General features: G+C 43.3%; 1 protein-coding gene across 6 annotated transcripts in view; it reads left to right on the forward strand.

The window, feature by feature from the left end:
* The window catches only part of si:ch211-266k8.4 (TBC1 domain family member 10B), a 53,322-nt gene extending 34,450 nt beyond the window's left edge, over positions 1–18,872 (forward strand). Inside the window, exons 15-20 of one of the 6 annotated variants that reach the window (XR_004794999.2) lie at positions 10,267–10,347; positions 12,535–12,588; positions 14,720–15,004; positions 15,109–15,209; positions 15,358–15,455; positions 15,644–18,872. Coding sequence is in view for 1 of the 6 variants with exons in the window: in XM_035643708.2 (XP_035499601.2) it covers positions 10,267–10,318 (52 nt within the window). In the remaining 5 variants the exon portion in view is untranslated. Of the gene's footprint in view, positions 1–10,266; positions 11,061–12,534; positions 12,589–14,719; positions 15,005–15,108; positions 15,210–15,300 lie in introns of those variants that run through there. The other 5 variants (XR_004794998.2, XR_004794996.2, XR_004794997.2 and 2 more) reach the window with 5 other exon arrangements.
* Positions 18,873–23,899: the final 5,027 nt, after the last annotated feature.

Consider the following 23,899-nt stretch of genomic DNA (forward strand, 5'->3'; position numbering starts at 1 on the left):
GTAAATGATCACGCTGATGTTTTTATGGTCTTTCTAATGGCTTTATTAGGTGTGTGTGTGTGTGTGTGTGTGTGTGTGTGTGTGTGTGTGTGTGTGTGTGTGTGTGTGTGTGTGTGTGTGTGTGTGTGTGTGTGTGTGTGTGTGTGTGTGTGTGTGTGTGTGTGTGTGTGTGTGTGTGTGTGTGTGTGTGTGTGTGTGTGTGTGTGTGTGTGTGTGTGTGAGAGACAGACAAAGAGATAACCCGGGCCGTTGTGTTTTCATTTTACAGCAGGGTGGCGACACCACGGCACTCAAATAGACTCTGTAGTTTCCTGTTTAGTAAGTTACACACCTTCTGTGTTTGTCCCTCCCAAAAAAATAAAGCCTCCTGGGATGAGAACACACCTGGGATGAGAACACACCTCCACCACTGACAGAAGCACTTTCTATATATATATATATATATATATGAGTAGTACTTGTACACATGTGTGGGAAACCAGGAAGTACAGTCGACATGTACAGGAAGATGAGCTAAGCTGTCATGGACAGTATCTGTGTCTCTGGAGGCGCTGACGCAACAAAGCCCTGGAATTACTTTTTCCTCTTCCTGGGAATTCCCTCTTGCAGGTGGTCATATCAGGGCACAGATGTGTTTGAAATGAATTCAATGCACAGAAGCCAAAAAGAGGAGAAAACAGAGATGAATATTTGTTGCACAGTAAACTTCCAAAAGAAAACAAAAATAGCATAAAGGTACAAGTTGCACTAAAAACATTGTAAATAGAAATATAATAAAGTAAATTACTGTATGTCCAAGGAGAAAAATGAAGACGGGAAGTACAAGAGCAATAAGTGGAAAAACTATACAAGTTGAATTAAATGTATAGAAATAAAAGTGAAAATATCTGAATTATGTACAATATGAAAATTTGAGCAAAATGTCAGAACAAATGCAAAGCAAATTTTTTAATGATCCTTTGGCCAAACTCGAGTGAGTATCGCAACATGGAAAATTTGCTTTGCGTTTGGTCTGAGCTCACCATAAGAGTTTTTGTCGCTTGAGTCGCATCTTTCATGTATGTCATGACTGAACCTGAACAAATTTTGATTTTTATCATCAACTTTTCAACAAAGTGCAATTTTCAGTGTTTCCTCAGGGTTTTTAATGCACATTTTCAGTTTGCGCATAAAGTGTCTTGAATAAGGTTAAAGTTCAATCACAAACGCACAACTAACAATTAAAATGTACAAGATAGAAACTGCATACAATGCGCAATGTTGTCAGTAATAAGGACGAGTGAACTTGTAAACGACTGTGCATTTGCGTCTCTGACAGAATACTGGTCGAGCTAGTTACCTGGAACCGTGTCAGCTGTAATTAAGGTTGTGATTCTCATGGTTTCCTCCCCACTGGTCCGCCTGTCACCATGCAGCTAGAACACTCATAAAAAACAAGAGGACAGACAGACCTACATTATGTGAGGAGGCCGAGGCATGGCTGTGTCAACAAGACCGTTTCATACGGCCAAGAGCTACAGTCTGTTCAAATCAAGAAATCAGTAGAGTAGAGGAAACTGGTTTTCACGGAGCAGACGATGAAGGGTACGACGTCATGTGATGTTTTATCTCTTGGTTCCGAACTTGACCTTCGTGACATTCCAACCTCTCTTAATCAGTCGTTCGTGTCTATTTAAACTTTGGTTGGTTGGTTGGTTTGTTGGTCAGTTGGTATGTTGAGTGGTCGGTTGGTCAGTTGGTCGCCTGTTGGTTAGTTGGTCGGTTGGTTTGTTGAGTGGTCGGTCGGTCGGTTGGTTGGTCAGTTGGTATGTTGAGTGGTCAGTCAGTTGGTTTGTTGGTCAGTTGGTTTGTTGAGTGGTCGGTCGGTCAGTTGGTTGGTTGGTCAGTTGGTATGTTGAGTGGTCGGTCGGTCGGTCAGTTGGTTTGTTGGTCAGTTGGTTTGTTGAGTGGTCGGTCGGTCAGTTGGTTGGTTGATCAGTTGGTTTGTTGAGTGGTCGGTCGGTCAGTTGGTTTGTTGGTCAGTTGGTTTGTTGAGTGGTCGGTCGGTCAGTTGGTTGGTTGGTTTGTTGAGTGCGGTCACCGATGGAAGTTTGTCATTACGCTCAGGTATTAACGGATAAAGTCACTGACACAATTAGAGCCATAGAGCAGCAGAACATATGTGGCCCCTGCAGCCAGCGAAAAAAGAAGAGGGATTCAAGTCTGTGCATACTGTGTGTGTGTGTGTGTGTGTGTGTGTGTGTGTGTGTGTGTGTGTGTGTGTGTGTGTGTGTGTGTGTGTGTGTGTGTGTGTGTGTGTGTGTGTGTGTGTGTGTGTGTGTGTGTGTGTGTGTGTGTGTGTGTGTGTGTGTGTGTGTGTGTGTGTGTGTGTTGGCTGCAGCTTGTCACCTGATCCACTCCTGTTGTCGGCTACAGTGTGGGAGCCGCTCTCCTGTCTCGTCCTCACCTCTCATCTCTGCTCCCCGGGGAAATGTGTTTGATAACACACATTTCACATGCATGTGCAAACTGTCAGTTCACTTTAACGTGGGCAACATTAAATATGAGATCATATGTTTGTGGAACCCAGTCGTTCATGTGTGTGTTAGTGAACCTGTGGAGTTGTGTAAGCTTCATGTGACGAAACACAATGCAAAATAAATCCAGGTTATGGGCAATATGCATGAATGATTTTAAATCACTCGTGTATAGTGCGCGCACACACACACACACACACACACACACACACACACACACACACACACAGACCTCTGCCATTGTTAAGGGAATTGTTTAGATGCAGGTGTAGTGGTGTTATGTAACAGGTAAGTGAGGATACAGGATGGATGATAGATAAAACACACACACACACACACACACACACACACACAGTTAAAGAGTCATGTCGCCATGGCATCAGAGGACTTTCGTTTACTGTATTTATTTCCTGGAGGCTTAATCTCGGACCGCAACCATAACTACCTACCTGCCCAATAAAAACCCTTACTTAAACCAAAACTTAAAACATGTCTTCACCTTAAAATTTAATGATTTACGTCGCGGTATAAGGAAGACAAGTCTTCATAATGACACACACAGTCCATTCTGTTCAAAGAAACTGGCAGTGTTGCCTTCATTCCCCTAACACCCACAAACAAATCAGACATGGTTTTAATCACTGTTGAATGTACAAAAGTTTGATATGAAAAGCATAAACACACTGACAATATTTTGTCCTTGTATCTCATAATCTCTAAGGTCACTTTTACGTTCCATATAACAACAAATCAGCGACTCACAGTCCATTCCCTTGAGTTTTTGTTCAGACTCGACAAAAATAATTTAGTTCACTCTCTTAACTTTTAATGTTCGGTTTACTTATTGTATTATATACAAGATTTCCTTCTAAAAAAGACACTGATGTTCTCACAGAAGTCACGGAAAAAATCTGAGCTTGTTTAGTTCATAAAATCCAGCTCACAAACCAAAATCCTTGAAGTACAATAGAAGAATTTCAGTACTGATACCAAATACAATCACATCTTATCCCAAAGCGGGGAACAAGATGGCAGCTCCTAACACAAACATAAAACATTCCTGGAGAGGCCTTCTGACCTCTCAGGTCAACTATCTGTGAGACAGAACTTTAATGAAGCATGATGTACAACATACACAACATTACAGATATTAAAAGATGTATGTCTGCAGTTTCAAAGCATTTAGATTTCTTTAAGGCAGATGTTTGGAATAATGTGTGATGATCTGATATATTTTTTAAAGGGTCCTATCGTCATTATCTGGCCATTTCTGGAAATGTAGTTTTCGGTAAAACATCACATATCAGGGCAACAGCGAAAGCCTCCAGTCTTCATGCAGCTGCCCAGCTTGCAAGCTTTATTAATGTCTAATCATTACTCACTTCTGTTGTTTACTGTGTCATTTGCTGTTGAATGAAGTCAAAATGGTTTATTATAAAGTTTGTTTTTCACTTTTTACAGGTGTTGATACAATTTGAGCTATTTTAGCATTTATTTCAAACCTGTGGAGAAAAAACAACGCATGTGATGTGGGGTATTACCTTCTTGACAGCATGTATATGTAGTTTCATTTGTAATTTCATGAAGACACCCTTTAATTTGATTGTAACCAAACACTGATATTTGGTACACAAGTGTTCGTAAAACTGGTTGCATAATGTGATGAAAAACATGCTCATTGTCTAGTCTCAACTTGTTATTCCAATGACATAAAACAAGTCGGCAGTAACTGCATCGTACTCACCTGTTGTGAAACGTGGCTGGTTTAATCGATTATGACAGACTGTGTCACACCTGCACTATGTAGTCCAGAGTGTTATTCTTATTTATCTTCAGATTTCAGCAAATATGCATGTGTCCTCTACTTAGTGTTGAGCACCACTCCCTCAACACCCAACACCGAGCTAATCTTAATCATTCATGACATCACTCCAGATTTCCCAGCGTTGCCCGGCTGTTGTTTGATTTGTGTGTGTTTCAGCTGACTGCATCTGCAACGGCTTTACCCATGTGAAAGAGAACGTTCTTCAGGTCGCACACAAGTGGAAAAAAACGCAAGAACTAGCGATGATATGTCACACCCTGGTGTTTGTTTGATCAAGTCCTACACCCAACACACACACACACACACACACACACACACACACACACACACACAGGACTTTATGAAAGTGTCAACTCTAAGCCTCTGAGGTTTGCAAGAGAAACACAATAGCAGTGGTGAATTAGCCATTTAAACTCTGGCTGAACTTAATTCCCCCAGTTTCCGCTCATAAATCAACTGCAGCTTTTCGTCTAAATGTCCATTTGTCTTTTCAACTATTCTTTTCATGTGTTGATTGACTGTAGCTCCTCTAATAAGTCATCACAGCCTACGGGGAAGTCTTAAGATATTAATAACAGTTAAAACTTCAGTATTTCAGATTTAATTCAAACATGACCACTAGGTAAACCCTTATCATGCCTATCACATAATTACAGTCAAACCTGTACATGCACACAGAGCGGGTCGGCCTCGAGGCAGAGGTACAGCACAGTGAATGGCAGCTTTGGCCCACGCCTTGTTGTTTATCTAGAAAGGTGAACAAAAGCTAGCAGGTCTTAATGCAAAAGTGAGTGAACCATGAATGGACCACACCTCACTGTTTTTCTAAAAAGATGAATGGAAAGGGTTCCCCTCCATGCCTGTAGTGGAGGGAAGTGATGGATTGAATAGATTTTGAACATAAATTTCTCTGAGGGTTTCATTTATTGTTTCCCTTCCTCTGTAGCAAAGGGAAATGTCAATTCTAATAGAAAAAAAGGGAGGGAAAAGTTGATATTTTACCAAGAAACATGTTGTTTCTTATCTAAACTCTTAATGAGAGGGTTGGTCTGAATGCTCCTCGGTGCAGTGAATGGAAAAGGTCAAAGTTAAGGTCTGTCAGGGGAAAAAGCCTTCAAGGCTAAAAGCATAAAGGTGAACAAAGCCAAGATTTTAAAAAAGAGAATGCGAAGTCCTCTGGTGCACAGGGAATTGTGATCAGTTGTTTGATTTATTTGTCCCATACTCATATTTCTTAATACTGTTCGTGCATTATCTTGCAAGGGTGGTATCCCCAAGAGAGCTTTCTTAAAGGGGGTAGTGTGTAGTACTGTAAGAGCTTGTATAACCAAGGATGGTATACCCAAGAGAGAGCTTGCTTAAAGGGGGTAGTGTGTAGTACTGTAGGAGTTTGTATACCCAAGGGTGGTATCCCCAAGAGAGCTTTCTTAAAGGGGGTAGTGTGTAGTACTGTAAGAGCTTGTATAACCAAGGGTGGTGTACCCAAGAGAGCTAGCTTCAAGGGGGTAGTGTGTAGTACTGTAGGAGTTTGTATACCCAAGGATGGTATACCCAAGAGAGAGCTTGCTTAAAGGGGGTAGTGTGCAGTACTGTAGGAGCTTGTGTAACCGAGGGTGGTATACCCAAGAGAGCTTGCTTCAAGGGGATAGTGTGTAGTACTGTAGGACCGGGTATACCCAAGGGCTGGTATACCCAAGTGAGATTGCTATTTTACATTAATTTTTCTTTCACTCAAGTTCAAATATTTCAACTTGCGATGGGAATGTCATCTTTTTCATTGACCTTGAATGTAATCTAATCTCACCAAAACTTTGATAAGAATGTATGTCCAAGTGTGTGAAGTCGAGCCTACAGGTCTAGAGATGCATCATAGGAAATGTAATACAATTTTTGTTTTTAAACTACCATCATAGAAATGGTGTTAAAGGACCAACTCATATCTGCTGCTTCTGTGATCTGCATTTCACTTGTTTTAAATGAACTGTCACGCTGGAAGTCTTTAGTAACTACCCTCCACTTCCTACAGCCCGTATCTGAGATAGTATCGGATATCTGTGGTGTCTCACCGTGAACACCTGCTGAGGACAGGATGAGGGACACGGGGGCTGTAAAGGTTTGTGGTGAATGACTGAGTCTATTGTCTCCGTTTGGGAAAGGGAGCTCGTCACTGAGTTGTCAGATGGACATAAATAAAAACACAGACCAGGTCGGAAAGATTTGACAAAACATCCCAATTGTTTACATTTCCAGCCCCCTCTTTCTTCTCAAAGACAAGGCAAGATGTTTAAGTTCGCCCCAACCTCCAGTCATTTTCAACTCAGTTGACATTACTTTTGAATATTAGCCTCTGATTTCATCTTCAGATGTTATGTAACCGTTTATTGGTAATTTCATGTTATAATGCCTAGCATTTTTAAAAAAAATTCATCTTAAAAGAAAGTAAAACTCATTCTTGTGTATTGTTTTTCCTTTTTTTGCCTTCAACTATCTAAATGATATTAACCAGAGTTATTGTCTTGTTATTCAAGGATTAAACAGTGTATCCAGTACATGAAAAGGCCTTGATGGATTAATCAATCAGCTGATTTACAGAAAGTCAATCAGCAACACTTTTGATAATCAATTTGTTCAAGTAATTGACTACGTATAAAATGCTGAACGTGAGCTTCATTTGCAAATGTGAAGCGTTGCTGATTTTTTGGCCTGGTTTTGGTCCAGACTAAAATATCCCAACATCTACGAAATTGATGGGCACTAAATTATTAATATCCATGACGTTGTCTCAGGCTTTAAACGAAATTTTCAAATTTTTATTTTTATTTTAAAAGACGTGCAGCAACACCAACAATGAACATTAGGCTTTTTCTGTACTTCTGAGGGTTTTTCACCATATTTGGAAATGGTATGTATTTAGCAATTACTCCACTGTCAAAAAAAACATAATTAATCTATGATTGTAATAATAGTTGGAGTCCGATCCCAATAAGGCTCGGACAGGGTTTCAGTGGATAGCGACCCACTGCAGTTACACTCTGGTGTCAGGTTTCACTCTGTTAAGAAGTTAGTTGTGGCACAAAGAGCTGAGAAACTGAGCTGAGTCACTGTGAGGAAATGGACTTAAAGCTTCCTGTCTCTCTCTCTCGCTCTCTCTCTCTCTCTCTCTCTCCGTCTCCTTACAGTGTAATTGAATTTAAATTATGCATGATGTGTGTCTGCTGCAGTGCAGCGGTGATAATCATTCTCTTTGTTCAGGTTATTTGTTTGTGTCCATGGGGATATATGGAAATCCTAATGGTGCATTCACACCAAACACAAAGCGATTTCATACAAAAGTCGATGCAGAGACGCGACAGATGCGAATTTCGCGTAATCAGCGGCGGGTGAAGCGACGTGAATAACGAGAAATATTCTCACGATGCAATGTCACGTAAGCCAGTGATCACTGAGATTCTCCCGACTTCACTGACGTCCGTGTCCGACAGAGAACAGACGAAAATTTGCGCGTTGTGTTTACTAGCGTAACTCGCGTCAATACAAATTACCTGCGGGAAATATATATACATTTGTGTGTTTGTGTGCGCGCTCTCAAACAGCCTCAAAGAAACAAGAGCAACCTGAGCTCACCTGACTGATGTTACCTCGCTAACACTTTCCCATTACTGTAAGAGGCACACAATGGATTTCACGTGTGTGTGTGTGTGTCTAAATTATTCCCACCCCGCTGCAGCAGTCGGTCCCAACTTGACACCCGGTCTAAATGTTTCAGTAGCTCCATGATGACTCCTTCTATGAATGGAAACTATATTAACACTTCTGTGTGACAGGCGACAGACGACTGTACAGTGAGCTCTGTAATCTGTGACAGACGTGGGGGCCACGAGGTGAAACAACTGTCAGTCAGGCACCGACACGTCAGGAGAACCGTATCTCATCTTCATAGTTTTTCTTCAGAGGTGTCGGGTTTGAGGATGTTTTTTTCCAGATGCACGGCAGACGGGAAGCGCGGCTCCAACCTCAGCCGAGCTGAAGCTGAACCTGAACCGTACCTTTGGTTATGTGATTCTTATCAAATGTTGTCGAAGCCCAGACGCTAATCTGTGGACAGTATCTCCAAGATGCAGTTTGTGTGAGAGGTTTTATTCCGATATATATATATATATATATATATATATATATATATATGCGCGTGTGTGTTATATTAGGGCCAATAGGATTTTCTCTCTCTCTCCAGGGCAGTGGAGAACTCTTGGTATAGTTTCTCCCGTTCTTTCAGTTCAGAGGACTTTCAGCGCCTCAGTCTCACAGCGTCAGTGAGAACTGTGTGGGTGGCAGCAGGACCTGTTTCATTCTCCTACCGGTCATTTCAGTGCTTTGTCTGAGCCACATGTTGTTTTTTGTGCCTTGGACTCCGTCCGTCATGTTTCATACACCTCTGGGTTTTCTCTTTCACAGACTTTCTTTTGGCATTAAGAGTGATTATTCAGGTTCATTATTCAGGCTGAGGACTGAAAAGCGTTGGGGCCCCAACTCACTCGTTCCTCCAGACTTGTTGCTGCTTCTTAATGGCCCTGACAGACTTGGCCATACGCTCGTGTCGTGGAGGAAGGGGGGGTCGGTATCAAGGAGCTCATTACCATAGTGTCAATTCTTCCATTGAGTTACCTCTTTAGTCTGGTATTGAGCGACGGCCAGACGGAGGGCAGGCCTCTCGGTGAATGGCTGTTTACCGTCAGGTCGGGTCTGTCTCCGGTCACATGCGGCTAAAGCCACCGTAGCTAACCTGCTCAGGGAAATCGCTGCACACACACACACACACACACACACACACGCTGACTCCGACGCACAAAGAGAATCAGAACCGAACGACAAACTCCTCTGTGGAAACACACACTGGAAAAAGTGGGGGGAGAAAAACGTCCTCCCACAGACGCACTCGTCATATCTTTCTTTCATGTGCCACATGTGCTCCCCCACGCCACAGTCTTGAGTCCGCCATCTTTAATCCGAGGAACAGAAGTGAGGTTCGTGTCATGTGGGACGGAGGCCCGTCTCTGACGGGAGAGATGAGGTCACACTGAGTTGAAATATGAAACAAATCTTTCATGTGTGTAATATCATGGAAACTGTTTCCTCTGTTGGGAACGTACCAGATTTGTGATCTCCCAATGAACATACACCAACTAGCGCTTCACTAATATTATCGTTGTTAGATAATAAAGTAGGCCTGTAACGATTATTTTCATTCTCGATTAATCTATCGATTATTTTGTCGATTAGTCGTTTGTACCATGAAATGGTGAAAAATGTTGATCGTGTTTCCCCAAACCCCAAGATGATTTGTTTTCTGTCACAGAGGAGCAAAGAAACCAGAACATATTCACATTTAAGAAGCAAATATCAGAGAATTTTGCCTTTTCTCTTAAATAAAAATTACTTCAACCGATTAATCGATTATCAAAATAGTTGTTGATTAATTTAGTAGTCGATCACTAATCGATTTAATGCTGCAGCTCTATAATAAAGTATGTGTCGCGTCCTGGAAAACGAGCTGTGTCCGTTTTCCCGCCTCCGTTCAGAGGCTGTTGAGCCGTGAAGTGTTTTTTTTGTGTGAAAAATTTAAGATCCCTCAGGAAGAGAAAGCGGAAACACGGAGGTGAGACGAGGGGAAGGTTTGATGTGTTTTCTTTTTAGGATGTTTGTGAGTGTGTCCCGGTTTCTGACTGATGGAATCGGTTTGAGAACTTAAGTGTGTTTACAAATGATTTTAAGGAGATTAGCAAAGTGTCGAATGAGATTACGGAGATTAGGTGGCAAGAATCTGAACTGGATGAGAAGCAGAATCAGTGGGAGTTTGTGTGTAAAGAATTTTTCAAACGCTACTGAATCTCTGATTACATCCTGTATTTCCTGTGCTTTCTCTTTCAGGGAGTTTTCATCCAGACATCAGACCAGATTCAGGGAGTCGACGCTGATCTGAGGCCGAGAGAGGGAGAAGCCACACTACGAGTTAGTTCTGTGAAATCTGGTTTATCAGATTAAAGATGAGTAACTGGCCTCACACAAGTCACGTTCCGGACGACTCGGAAGTCCACATGTTCCAACTTCAGAGTTCCTCCACGTGAACCTGGGGCGGATCAATCTGCCACCAAGCCGTTTTCTAACCACTGTGAATCGTCCGGCGTCAATTCAGGTTTTAGGAAGCTGGTTGAGGCCGAACAATCCCGACTCTGTTCACCCGGTCGCCTAATCGTAAGCCGTGTGGTGTTTTGTTTACGCTCAGGTTAGGAAGCAGATTTAACTGTGGGAAATGTGGACTCACGACTGACGTCGTCCGGAACGCAGCGGTATTAGTCGCTGCGCAGGTCACGTAGCGACTCGCTCCGGAGCAAACACCTGTGGATTATTGATTAGTGAACCAGATTGTGTAGATTAAGTTCTGTAGAACTGTGAAACAGCGTTTGACAGAATCTGATCCTTGTGTGTGTGTGTGTGTGTGTGTGTGTGTGTGTGTGTGTGTGTGTGTGTGTGTGTGTGTGTGTGTGTGTGTGTGTGTGTGTGTGTGTGTGTGTGTGTGTGTGTGTGTGTGTGTGTGTGTGTGTGTGGACGACACTGCTGCACTGGGGCTGTTTCTATTTTTCCACTTGACCCATAAATGCGCAATAAAGACATTTCTTTTTATCGTCTTACAAAGTTGAAACTAATAAAATATTGATATTTTACTTGGGGACGTGTTATTAATTTAGGAGGAGAAAGTCTGTCCTGGGCTGCTCGGGGGGAGGGGGTGCACTGTTCTCACAGTGAGTTTCCCCGTGTTATGTTTTGCTTATTCAATTTTAACGTTTTCTTTTTTGGCCACTGATATTCAGACCTCTGTTGGGTATACATATTATACATTAGTTGGTCTACGACTGTTCAAACGATGAACATGATCATATCAATGTTCACTCTGCAGGATGTTGTCTCAGATCTGTAAAACATGATTTATTGTGGAGAAGCTCATGGCGGATGTTTGGATTTACAGTTCTTTTCTCTGAGCTAAAAAAAAAATTGGAATTTCCAATGAGTTCAGATTCAATTTGCGGTTTTTGAAGCCAAATTAAAAACTGACATTGACCTTCAGAAACATGTGACCGTCCACATCCTGTGGCAACAGGTTAAACTCCACCCGCTGATGAAAACCATGTCACACGATCAAAAGCTGTGGAACTGCCACTGACTGAAGCCTTTTTTCTTTGAATCCCAAACGACGAAGAGTTGTTTCTAAAACTGTTGACGGGACGAATAAGATTCTATTTTTTAATCACACCTCGCTGCGTCTTGCTCTTATCAATGCACAGACGTTTTCCGTTTGTCTTTTTTTTCATGCGCAAATTGAAGATGCAAATGAAAACACACTGTTTACTGGAGCGGCAGCTCAGACGCCGACTCGTCTCTGAAACTCGGGCCTCTGCTTTTTCTTTTTTTCTCTCTTTGATTTCTGTTTGTTTTTGAAATGTGAAGATAAACTGCAAATTCTTTGCTGGTGTTTGTCCACCTCCTCCCAGCCGCGTCTGTCCTTTGACTTTGAATCCAGTCCTCCGCCTGATTAGTCCCAAGTTCCGAGCACTTGTTCTTTTAATCCACGTGTTTGCGTGTTGAGTGTTTATTCCGAACACTAGTTTTAATACGACAAACTGTATTTGTCTCTGCTTGTGTTCATGCTTCTCTGAAGTGGGTTTGCAGCAGGTGGAGTGACGGCGATACTTCCTCCTCTTCCTTTCCTGTGTGTTTTCCTTTTAACCACCAATTTTGTATGTCTGTCTCTTCAGAGGGAGGTATTTCAGTAGTGACCTATTGCGAGCGGTGGAATGTTGCCGAGCCGAGTCCGTGACCTTGTAACGCTTTGACCCGTCGGTTCAGGATCAAAGACGAAACTGCTCGACCTGGCCAGAGACGTGGGGGTGGGGCCCCGGGGGGGGGGGGGCGGGATCACATACCTCCGCTCACCTCAGCTCCACTGCCTTTAGATTATGAAACCAGCATTAAGCTTTAACTTTCCTCTCAGAGATTTTTTTTTAAAGATCTATTTAAAGGTTAATGTGAAACGAAACAGAAAAGATCTCATCACTGTCAAACATTAACATGCAGATGTTTCACTCCCATTTCCAGAGAACGATTGCCTGTTTATAGTTTGTCTTTTTTCTTTTTTTTAAGGCGTAATGATCAACGAGGGTAAATGTTTGTGATGCTGCACATGAAGAAAAAGAGGTAAATTGCTGTTTTGGGAGCTGAAGGATTCACATAACGTGTTATTAGAAGCTTCTGCTGTGGAAGTGATGTTTTCTGTCACTGTCTGTTTCAAACGGCACAGATTTCAGTGAAAGTCACGGTGAGTCATGAACAACGACGCATTAGGACCATTACGGAGCCGTAATTTCTGATATAAAAAAACAAAACAAAATTTTTCCACCTTTTCCCTCGTTAATATTTATATATGAATATTTTTATTAAAAGAAATTTCATACAATGGCCCTGGTACGCCATCATAGTCATGAGTATCAACAGACAAACTATTTGACTTCACTTTTACACTCAATCTTCACCAAATTAGGCAAATACCACATTTAATAAAATTAGATGAATATATAACATTTAAAAAAAAATTACAACTATATACTTTGTTGAATTTAAATGAGTTATTCTCAGATCTATAAATTCAACTGACGTCAAAAGATGTGACACGTCAGTCGGGTTCTGACGTCACTGTGTGAAGTGTCTTGAGATAATGTACGTTGTGGTTTGGCAATATGCAAATAAAATTGACTTGAATTGAAATTCAACCAACCAAAAAACAAGTATTGGAGAGAGAATTAAAAGCGGTTCCATTTGTAGACTGAAAGAAAACTTGAGCAAGGGGAAGTCAGACAGATTCCTGGAGGCCCAGGTTAATGATTGGCTCCTGGTTCTACCGTCACATTCCTTCGCTCTGAGGGAAAGTGGAGGAGAGTCTCTCTGAACCCGATACACCTGCAGCTCGGAGCCTCTCGCGTTCACTTCTGGCAACGGCTGCGGCTTCGTACCTTTTATGATAACGACGGCGTTAATATTCTCTTCAGACGTGATTGGCTCAAGTGAGACGGAGACTCAAGGAAAAGATTAGCGTTGACATGACAACACGACCAGGAAGTTCATCTGAGGAGGTTTAGTTGACGAGTCCGTCGTCACATCAGTCAATGCAGACGCACGTCGTCTCTATGTGAGCTAAGACTTGGAATTGAAAAAAATGGAAAATAGGATCTGGCATCATCCAACGTTTCCAGCTGCTGACGAGAGCAGAAAAGAAAAAGTCTAAATACGTTACACACACACACACACACACGTTACCTAAACACACATGCTGCTGCGGAGGTGATGGGAAGTGGCAGGCAGGAAAGCGGAAGGCTGCATCTGTTTCCCTCCATTCATCTGTCGGTGGCGAGGCCGGAGTCGGAGGGGAACGTCCTGTGTGCCGCTCGCCCTGTCGCCCTCACACACACACACACACACACACACACACACAGCAGGCCTCTCCAGATGTGCAGCCTCGCCGCCGCTGCTCCGTTGAGCATCATGTGTAGAATCACTGTCATCTCTCCAGAGATGGCAAACTTTACACATCGCGTTTTGAGTCTTATATTCATCAGTTGGTTTTGTTTAGAGCAAAAGTTATATCACAGTGAATATATCAATGACAAGTAAGAACAACAAGCTGGATTTTACTTTTAGTCCTGTGAAATTAAACAATTATTAATCGTATCTTGCTCGCCCCTGACCTCCCTGCGTAACGATGACCCCGCCCCTCTGACGTGATTGTAAATGGGGTGGGCTTGTTGTGGTTGTCGTCCGGAGCAGCCGGGTGCCACAGTTTCACAGTAGATGTCCTCTTCAGCTGCTCCTTCAAAGATCTTATTAATCTCAGCCACTCAACAGCTTTGCATTTCTCTTTCAACCCTAAGCTGCTGCTCAACTGATCAAATACCAATCGACTTCCTCGTTCAACTCTCGTTACGACGCAGCAACAAAAAACGTAAACACCGAGAGGAGATTCACACACGTTTGAAGTGCTTTTGTCGCCTGTGTGTTTTGTGTGTGTGTGTGTGTGTGTGTGTGTGTGTGTGTGTGTGTGTGTGTCAGGTATTGACGCACCTGTCTCTAGATCCAGTGAAATATGACTGATGTGTTGTCAGCTTCTCTGACGCCACCGACCTGTGGGAACTGATTTTAGTGTCCACACACACACAGATTTTTGTCCTCGTGGGAATATTTGTCTGACTGATTCTAAACGGATGTTATGATTTACCTGTGGAACAGCTCACACACAAACTCATTCACAGATCTGTTGAATGTCATTTTCTTCCAGGTCTGTTTGCCTTCGACAGGAGGTGAGGAACACAAGGTCAAGGCAGCTCCGGTGTGTGTGTGTGTGTGTGTGTGTGTGTGTGTGTGTGTGTGTGTGTGTGTGTGTGTGTGTGTGTGTGTGTGTGTGTGTGTGTGTGTGTGTGTGTGTGTGTGTGTGTGTGTGTGTGTGTGTGTGTGTGTGTGTGTGTGTGTGTACTCCAGGTTGATGGTTAATCCAGAGTTTACATTACGGAGCTGGGTGGGTCGCAGCGCGGCGCCCCCTCACCTGCCATCACCTCTCTCACCAGTACGACTACGACATCACCAAACCCATAAAACGTCTGATTTGATTGACTGATTTATTTAATTGATTCTAAAGGATTTGATTTGTTTTTTATTTTCCCCCATTAGCCTGACGTTAATGTGCGCGGTGTTCCACTCCACCCGACCCGGCCGCGCCCATCTGGAAAACTTAACGACCAGAAATAGACGAGTGCACTTCCTCTGCGATGGTACGTGATGTCAGCACAGCGTCAGATGAGCTCCTCTCATGTTTGGTGCCAGATTTCCAATTATGCTTCTTTTGTCTTTCATCTCCAACAGATGATGCACCAGGCTTTTTTCCATTTTATCTGATTCTACTCCCTGCACCTCTGATAGGTCACCCGAGTCCTCAGCTGACACCGTCGCCCAACCTACACTTCCTGTTCTGTGTCCGCTGCTTTTATCTGGAAACTCAGATGACGAATTTTACAAAAGTAGGAAAAAAGAGATTGAAATAATTTTGCATTTGACATGAATACGTTTATACCTCCGCCATCGCAGAAGAACTACAGTAACTACTCACTCGACAACTCACTGACGTCAAGAAACCAGCGGCTCGCATCTACTAAATCTAGTTCAACTATGAATCTTCAAACCTTTTTGTTTTTTTTCCCGCACACAGACTGATTCAGCTGTACAATATTGATCGGTATCGTCTCTCCGCCCTCCCTGCTGGCGTTTGGCCCTATAACTGACTCAAGTGCAGGAAGTGGAGCCGGAGAGATGATTGAAGTGGCCGAATGAAACAGAACAGAACCGGCTCGTCAAGCTCATTAATGTCAGGGCCCGACTCCCTCCTCGCCCGCCGTAAATCACAGCGTCTTATTTGTCTGTGGTTATCGTGTTGCTCTCACACTGAAGCAACACTGGGAAATCTGAATGTAGCTGACAGATTGTTGACACTAAAAATACATTTTTTTCAACCTGAATCAAAATGTTGCACTGCATTAAAGGTGACACATCCCCCAAGTTGTCAAAACAAAACTCAAAGGAGTAGTTCAACATTTGATTTGATTTGCTTTCTTTCCAAGACAGAGAGGAGATTCAGAATATCAATCTCATATCACTTGATTGCAGAGCCGAGGTCAAGAAGAAGCTAACCTAGCTTAGCATAAGGACAGGAAGTAAGAGCAAACATTTAGCCTAGCCTAGCTCTGTCTACGCGGCTCAGAGCAGAATGTGGAGATTTCAAAGTGAAGCAGGTTATTCTGCAAAGCTGCTAACGAGGATGGAACGGCCATGTTGTTTCATGCTCTGTAATGATCTCTCTGTTATGTTACCAGTAAGTAAAACGACATAAATGTGGGGATTCAGACATTCACAAAACGGCCATTGAAGGACTTGGAGTCAAAGTTCAATTTAGTGACACAAGTTAACAATGTCAAACTTTTTTTCCGGTGTGAATTCCTGAGTCTGCAGCGATGTGATGCTGCACGGCCTCTGCTTTGAGCCAAATGCTAGCGTTAGCATGGCAAAAATGCTCACGGTGGCAATGCTATGATTTTCTCATTAGCACAAAGTATAGTTTAATTCAATGGGGATGCCATTAGTTTAACAGCACATGATACCAAATCATTGGGTAAATCTGAATTTTCATTCCACTAGCATGGCTAATAAATTATGTGTCAAAGCTAACAGATTAGCATAGTTAGTATCTTGTAAAAACAACTATGTGGCTCTAGGTGGAGATACTGTACAGGCACGAATGAGCACCTGGCGAACAAATGCAAATCTCATGATAAAATTTAGCATTTGTTTGTTCGACCCATCAGTCATTAGTAACACACAGAATATACTAAATCCAGCGTTACCGAGCTCAAATCGTGTACTTCCATCCCTGTAGAGGGCGGCTCACTTTATCACAACTGGAAAAGCTTGTTCCTGTGATGCTATTGCTCGTTAATCAAATTCTGAGCTGCCAACTGCTTTTGATTGGGAAGTTATTAAAATTCGTCCCTGACTTTCATTGCAATGCAGCAAGAGCACACTTGTTCTCTGCGCTTGCTTCACAAAACAAAGGAAACCTCAACATAACTGCTGAACAGTGACCAAATATAACCATAACTTTGGATATAATTGCATGAATGCATTTGACATCGTGGACGAGGACGTACGGAAAACGTGGCCTGAATGCGACATTTGACATCTATGTTGTGGACTCCGGGGTCACGGGTGTGTTTGAGCGAGCGCTGAACACGTATGACCTTCCTGCTCAGTGTGAGCAAACACGTCTCCGGCGCCGACGTCAGCAGCAGCTCCACCTCACTGACAGTTGAGGTGCTGATGGCTGATGAATGGAATCCACGCTCTGTAATCACACGGTGTTCACAATAGAAAGTATTCTCGGTATCTCCCAACGTATTACTTGGTATCCGAAAGATAGTGCATTGTGCTTTAGTGCGGTTGCTGTTGCTTGTCAGTGGATGTATAATCTTTAACGGAGTCATGTGAGAGAACTCTGTGCCATTGGCTAACGTCACAATTCAATTTAGTCTCTTTTGTTTTTGAATGAAGCATATTTCTGAGGTTTTCTTTCCATATTCTAACACAAAGCTAACCGCTGTAAGAAACTGAAACCTTTGTGATTTTAAGGTTAAACAACAATTGGTGGTTGATCATTGTACATTATATATAGCCGTGCTGTATGACTGTGACCTGTGGTGAAAAGTGCTTGTCAAGACATCAAAAGCAGCGTAATTTACTAGTGACGCGTTCGGCCCCTGCACCAAGCTAACGTAATATGATCCAAGCTAACGTCATATGGTCCAAGCTAACGTAATATAGTCCAAGCTAACCTAATATGGTCCAAGCTAACGTAATATGGTCCAAGCTAACGTAACATGATCCACGCTAACGTAATATGGTCCAAGCTAACGTAATATGGTCCAAGCTAACGTAATATGATCCAAGCTAACGTAATATGGTCCAAGCCAACGTAATATGATCCTAGCCAACGTAATATGGTCAAAGCTAACGGAATATGATCCACGCTAACGTAATATGGTCCAAGCTAACGGAATATGATCCACGCTAACGTAATATGGTCCAAGCTAACGGAATATGATCCAAGCTAACCTAATATGGTCCAAGCTAACGTAATATGATCCAAGCTAACGTAGTATCATCCAAGCTAACCTAAAATGATCCAAGCTAACCTAATATGGTCCACGCTAATGTAATATGGTCAGAGACCAGACAACTGATGTTAACGCACCTTAAAATTCCGACAAAGACATGCTGATCCAACAAAACGTCTTTCTAACTGAGCGTTACTGAGTTACGTAACTGTACAGTTCAAACTGTAATCCTTTATGCTGCGTTCACACCAAACACAAAGCGAATTTTCGCGTCGAGTTAAGCAAGTTTGGCCACAAGAATATGTTTTGTTTAGTCTTGGGAGTAACGTGAGTAAAATATCTGCCCGTTCTCTGTCGGACGCCGACATTTTTTTTTCTTAACTTTCCGTCATGCGAAAAATTTCGTTCGAGTTCAAATATTTCAATTCTTGTCTTCTTGTGTCTTTGCGTTGACTTTGTCTATAATCTCATTGAACGCACTATTACACTACCGCTTGCTGAACAAGTCATTACAACATCCATTCAGACGGAAGACAGCCAACTTCAAACCAGTAAAACAAAAAGCACAAATTTCAAGTTTTCTCATTAAAATAAAAAAAAATCTGTCCCAACTTTGAAAATAGTCTGTTCGTGTTTCCAAGGCGAAGCGGCACCGACAATCTAACATGGCAGATACACAACATCGTAGGTTGTAATAAATTTCACATCCTGAATTTGTATGTTCATCCTCGTCCTTGTTGTTATATTAAAGATCAGATGTCATAAGTCAAATTACACATGCTGTTTTTAACTATCGTACATGTATTTTTAATCTTCTGCTCTCTCACATGCCTGTTAATGCTTTTGACTTGCTCAGAGCCCGTTGTCACCACATTGAGAAAGTCTTCAAGTAAAAACTGATATTCCCGAGTCCCTGGCCTCGTCAGTCTCCTGATGCTTAACGCAGGGTGACGCGGCAGAACGGCAGCTCCGGCCCTACAAGCTGTTTCTGCTTCATTATTCATGATCCCCAGTCTCGTTGCTCACTCGTCAGTGTTGGTGGATTTTATAGAGCATGTGGATCCAGACACATTCCGCTCTGGGCTTCAACACACACACAAAAACATTTAAATAAATAATATCACTGACAAGCTCAATAAATCATGAGCTGTGTGACTTGTTACTCGGGGGTCACTGCTCTACATAAGCTATAATAACAGGTTAACGGAGGAGGGGGGTCTGATGGGACATGGTGCGAGGCGGCTCACGCAGAAGACCTCGCTCCGTCTGGCTGCCGACTTATTGTTCTTACCTCCGTCGAGGGGCTGCACGGTGGCATAGTGGTCGGCGCTGTCGCCTCACAGCAAGAAGGTTCTGGGTTCGAGTCCCGGTTCAAACCAACCGGGGCCTTTCTGTGTGGAGTTTGCATGTTCTCCCCGTGTATGCGTGGGTTCTCGCCGGGTTCTCTCCAGGTTCTCCGGTTTCCTCCCACAGTCCAGAGACATGCAGAATGGAGTCAGTTTCATTGAAGACTCTGAATTGACCGTAGGTGTGAATGTGAGAGTGAATGGTTGTCCGTCTCTGTATGTGGCCCTGTGATAGGCTGGCGACCTGTCCAGGGTGAATCCCGCCTCTCGCCCAATGTCAGCTGGGACCCTGCGACCCTTAAGTGGATAAAGCGGTAGACGATGAATGGATGGATGTTGGTTTGTTTGACGGCAGGATCCTGCAAAAACTAGAGATTGGATTTCAACACGTGGAGGAATGATGGGACCTGGGCCAAGACAGAAACCACGAGGTTTTGGTGCAGGATTTTTTTTATCACTTTCTTTAACATTGCCAAATAGGGCAAAAAAAATGGTGGTTTGTTGTTGCTGTTGTTTTTATATTTTCAAAGCGTTTTTCCCCTCCCATGCCTTGGGACAAATTAGGCATATTTAGGCGACTAATATCTTACATGACATTCGTTTAGCTGATGCTTTTGTCCAAAGCGACTTACAGTAAGTGCATTCAACCATGAGAGGATATTACCCACAAGTCCAAGAATCGATAGAGTTCGTAAACATTCATCAAATAAGCAAAGATCTACGAGTGTGTGCAGTTTGGTGCGGATCCAATTCGAAAAATCTGGATGTAGAGCGTGTGAGGCCGTGGTGGACGTTCAGACAGTCTGACGATCAGACTATCAGTCCATTGATGTTGTTCAACATGAGGCATCTCTACATTGGTTTAAATGAGTTCATTTCACTTTGCTGCCAACTATATTTTCACATAACCCACTGTGTCAACCTCCTAAACCAGACTTATCTGTTAACCTTTGACAATCTACACACTTATTCCTTTACAAAAAGGTCGACTGTCACTCTTATCGCAGCGGCTGATCGCTGACACACCAATCAATCAGGCCTCAGAAAAATAAAAACAGCATCTCCAGGGTTTTATTTTCTCCCTCTCTGATCTTGTCGTCATGATTTCAGTTAAATGCCTTCGTTTGGTTTCACTTCACCAGCGGATCATCTGCCGAGGAGGTGTTGTAAAACACCCAGCATCAAAATACGGAGGCACATCTGTCACCGGCTGTGGGACACGCGGTGTGTCTGAGTGCTGGACACACACACACACACACACACACACACACACACACACACAGATTAAAGGTGGAGGGGTGTTATCGGACGTGGCTCCGCCCTCGTCTCACATCAGATCTTCTGTACGTGATGATGAGCACTGAGCCGCCGGAGCGTCAAGTTTTTAATCCAACTGATGGTGAAGAGCTCGTATTGTTAAAGAGTGTGAGTGTGTGTCTGTGTGTGTGAGAGAGTGTGTGTGTGTGAGAGAGTGGGAGATTTGAAGGACACACAAACCCCTGGTGGGACGGTCTCTCCCCCTGAAACACCACACATATTCAGTTCTGTCTGTGTGTGTGTGTGTGTGTGTGTGTGTGTGCAAGCTTTCATCAGGGATTAACTCCACACACACACACACTCCATCCTTTTTTGTGTCCAGGCTGGACAGCTGTTTGTTTATTCGCGTCCACGGCCTGAAGCTCTCGGGGAAACTAATTTCTTCACTTTTTATTTCTGTTTGGTGTTTCTGTTTTGCATCATTCTCCCGCTGCCGTTCCTCCGCCATCTGCCGCACACGCACTATTCGTGTAGTCAGTGACGTCATCCTAACCTCGGTCCTTGGTGAGCTCATCGAGCGTGCATCGGCGAATCAAACGAACCCCCACGATGCACTGAGGCGCAACAGTATTTGTGGCGTTACCTCCTGTCGCCAGTAGAGGCGCTAATTTAGGAAGCGGTCGATTTTGGTCGTTTTTCATGAGTCGGAAGACCTGCTGTTTTTAAAAGTACGTAGGTTTCAACGATTAAATGATACAAGCAAATCCATTTAAATTACACAGACGTGACGGACTTACCAGGTTCCGCCACCGCTGACCTCTAGTGGCCGTGTACGTAACGACCGCCAGAGGTCAGCGTTCTTTAAAACGACCACATACGTCGAGATACGCTGCTTGTAAAACGACATGGATGTTGTTTTTTGAAGCAGCGTATTACAACGATTCACTTTCTACTCTCTGCTGTGACGCTACTGGAAATATTTTTAAAAACACATATTATTTTATAGTGCACAAATAAAAACCGTCAGCACATTGACGCACTCACGCATGTACAGTGAACGCACATACATACGCTGCTGGCCAGATCACATTACCACTCAACCGATGTTCACACACACACACACACACACTGTTTTCCCTGCAGCGTGTGTTTTCCAGGACCGGTTATATAAACCAGTGTTTTTTGGTAGAAAGACGGGAGCAGCAGCTGTTACTGACTGGACTCATACCACCTCACGTTGTTGTGGCCGACACACAACACACACACACTCACTCACACTCACTCACACACACACACACACACACACACACACTCACTCACACACACACACACACACACTCACACACTCACACTCACACACACACTCACTCACTCACACACACACTCTCACACACACACACACTCACTCACACACACACACACACACAGACAAACAAAGATACTCTAACAAGATGACATAACCTCATCACGTCACACTCTCTCTCTTCCTGTCTCTTTATCTCAGTTTGTCTTCATTTACCTCTGAAATCCCCTTCTTGTCTTTGTGGTTCTTCCGTCGCCGCTGCAGCTGATTCTAACCTCTGTTCTCTGTGAAGGATGAAACCACAAACCTTTCACACCTGCCTGTCAATCACACACGGTATAAATGTTTTAGCAGCGTTAGCGTCCACCTCCGATTTCTTTTTTTTTTTGGAGTCTCGGTGCAAAACGTTTGAGCGTACTGAACGACGAGCGTCGCCAGATGCATGATACAAAGAATAATCCATCTTTTTTGGGGAGATTTGCTTATTTCAGCTGCGGTCAGAATGGCTTTTAGCCTAGCTTAGCATAATGACTGGAAACAGGGGGAAGCAGCTAGCCTGGCTCTGTTCAAGGTGGAAAGAACTTTAAAGTTACGCAATGTATCTTGAATACTGCGAGAACAACAATCTGTGGTTTTTAGTGGAAGTTAGAACAATTTCTTGGCAAACTGGGAGAACGCATACCTCCGCTCAGGCTAACGCCCCGTCTGCAGTAGGCGACCAAAAATGTAACGGAAAGCTGTTTGGCAGTTTTTGAGTAATTGACACATCAAGTCTTAATCCTTAGCTAATTTGATAAAAGCCCTTCCCCTGTGCTCCACAATTAAACGTATCCCGTGCATGTTAAAAACATAAATTCATGTGCACACAATGGTTGTGTTGCGATATTGGCCTGCAGCTTGTAGAGGCTGAAAGGACGGAAGGGGAGAAAGCGACGGCGAGAAGAGACTGTTGATATCAAATAAACATGACGGAGCAACTGAACCTCCATCTGCCACCGACGACGCAGGAGAAAGTGTGTGTGTCAGCGTGGATCATTCAAACCTCCATACATGTATCTCAGTGACAACCCGATAGCTACTGAAGAAATCAGCAGCCGCATGACAAGGACCTAGACCGACTTTTTTAGAAACCGGTCGGTGTAGGAACGAAACGGGCGGTTTCACATGACGACGAACATATCGAGTGACACATGTACACGAGATAAGAGATCAGGACGCTGACAGTCGACTGGGCCGGGAGACGTCCCCTCGGGGAACCTGTCTGGGATCAGTCGGTATTTTGTTATGGTATTGCAATTTAGGCGGCGCACTAAAGAATTGCGTATGACATACGTACGTACTGTGTTGTCAATTCAGCAGGTAGTAGTCTTTCCGTTTGAATGGATGGTTTCACCGCCAGTATCACCAATTTCAGGTGCAGAACTTCACACTGCTTCAAATGCGTCAAATCAACGTCCCCGTCGTTCCAACATCATGTCATTGGAGGCGAAGACTGCAACAGTGCTTCAAAAACGGCAATTTCCCATACTACCAGGGGGCATTTTTACTTCTCTTCCACTTCCCTTTTCCTCTTCTACTGTTTAATGTTGCCTCAACTTCCTGCAATCGGTCCGAAAGTCCGACCGAACCCCCCAAAAAAGAGTTCTCAACCTGCAAACGGACCAAACCGTGGTTCAGTCTGATCCGGACCGAGACCACCTCTTTTGGCTCGGACCCAACTGAGAAGAAAGTCTGGACCAAACAAGGTAGTTGTGAAAGTTCCCTTAAAGTGAAACTTTATACCAGTTAGGACTTTTTTAAAGCTGCTTCTTCAGCCTTACCTTAGTCTTACTCACGGAACTTGATCTGTGAGGACTCATCAGATCATCTCACCCTATGGAAGATAAAGGAAGATC

The sequence above is a fragment of the Scophthalmus maximus genome, chromosome 7 (assembly GCF_022379125.1).
Source record: "Scophthalmus maximus strain ysfricsl-2021 chromosome 7, ASM2237912v1, whole genome shotgun sequence".
Classification (NCBI taxonomy): Eukaryota; Metazoa; Chordata; class Actinopteri; order Pleuronectiformes; family Scophthalmidae; genus Scophthalmus; species Scophthalmus maximus.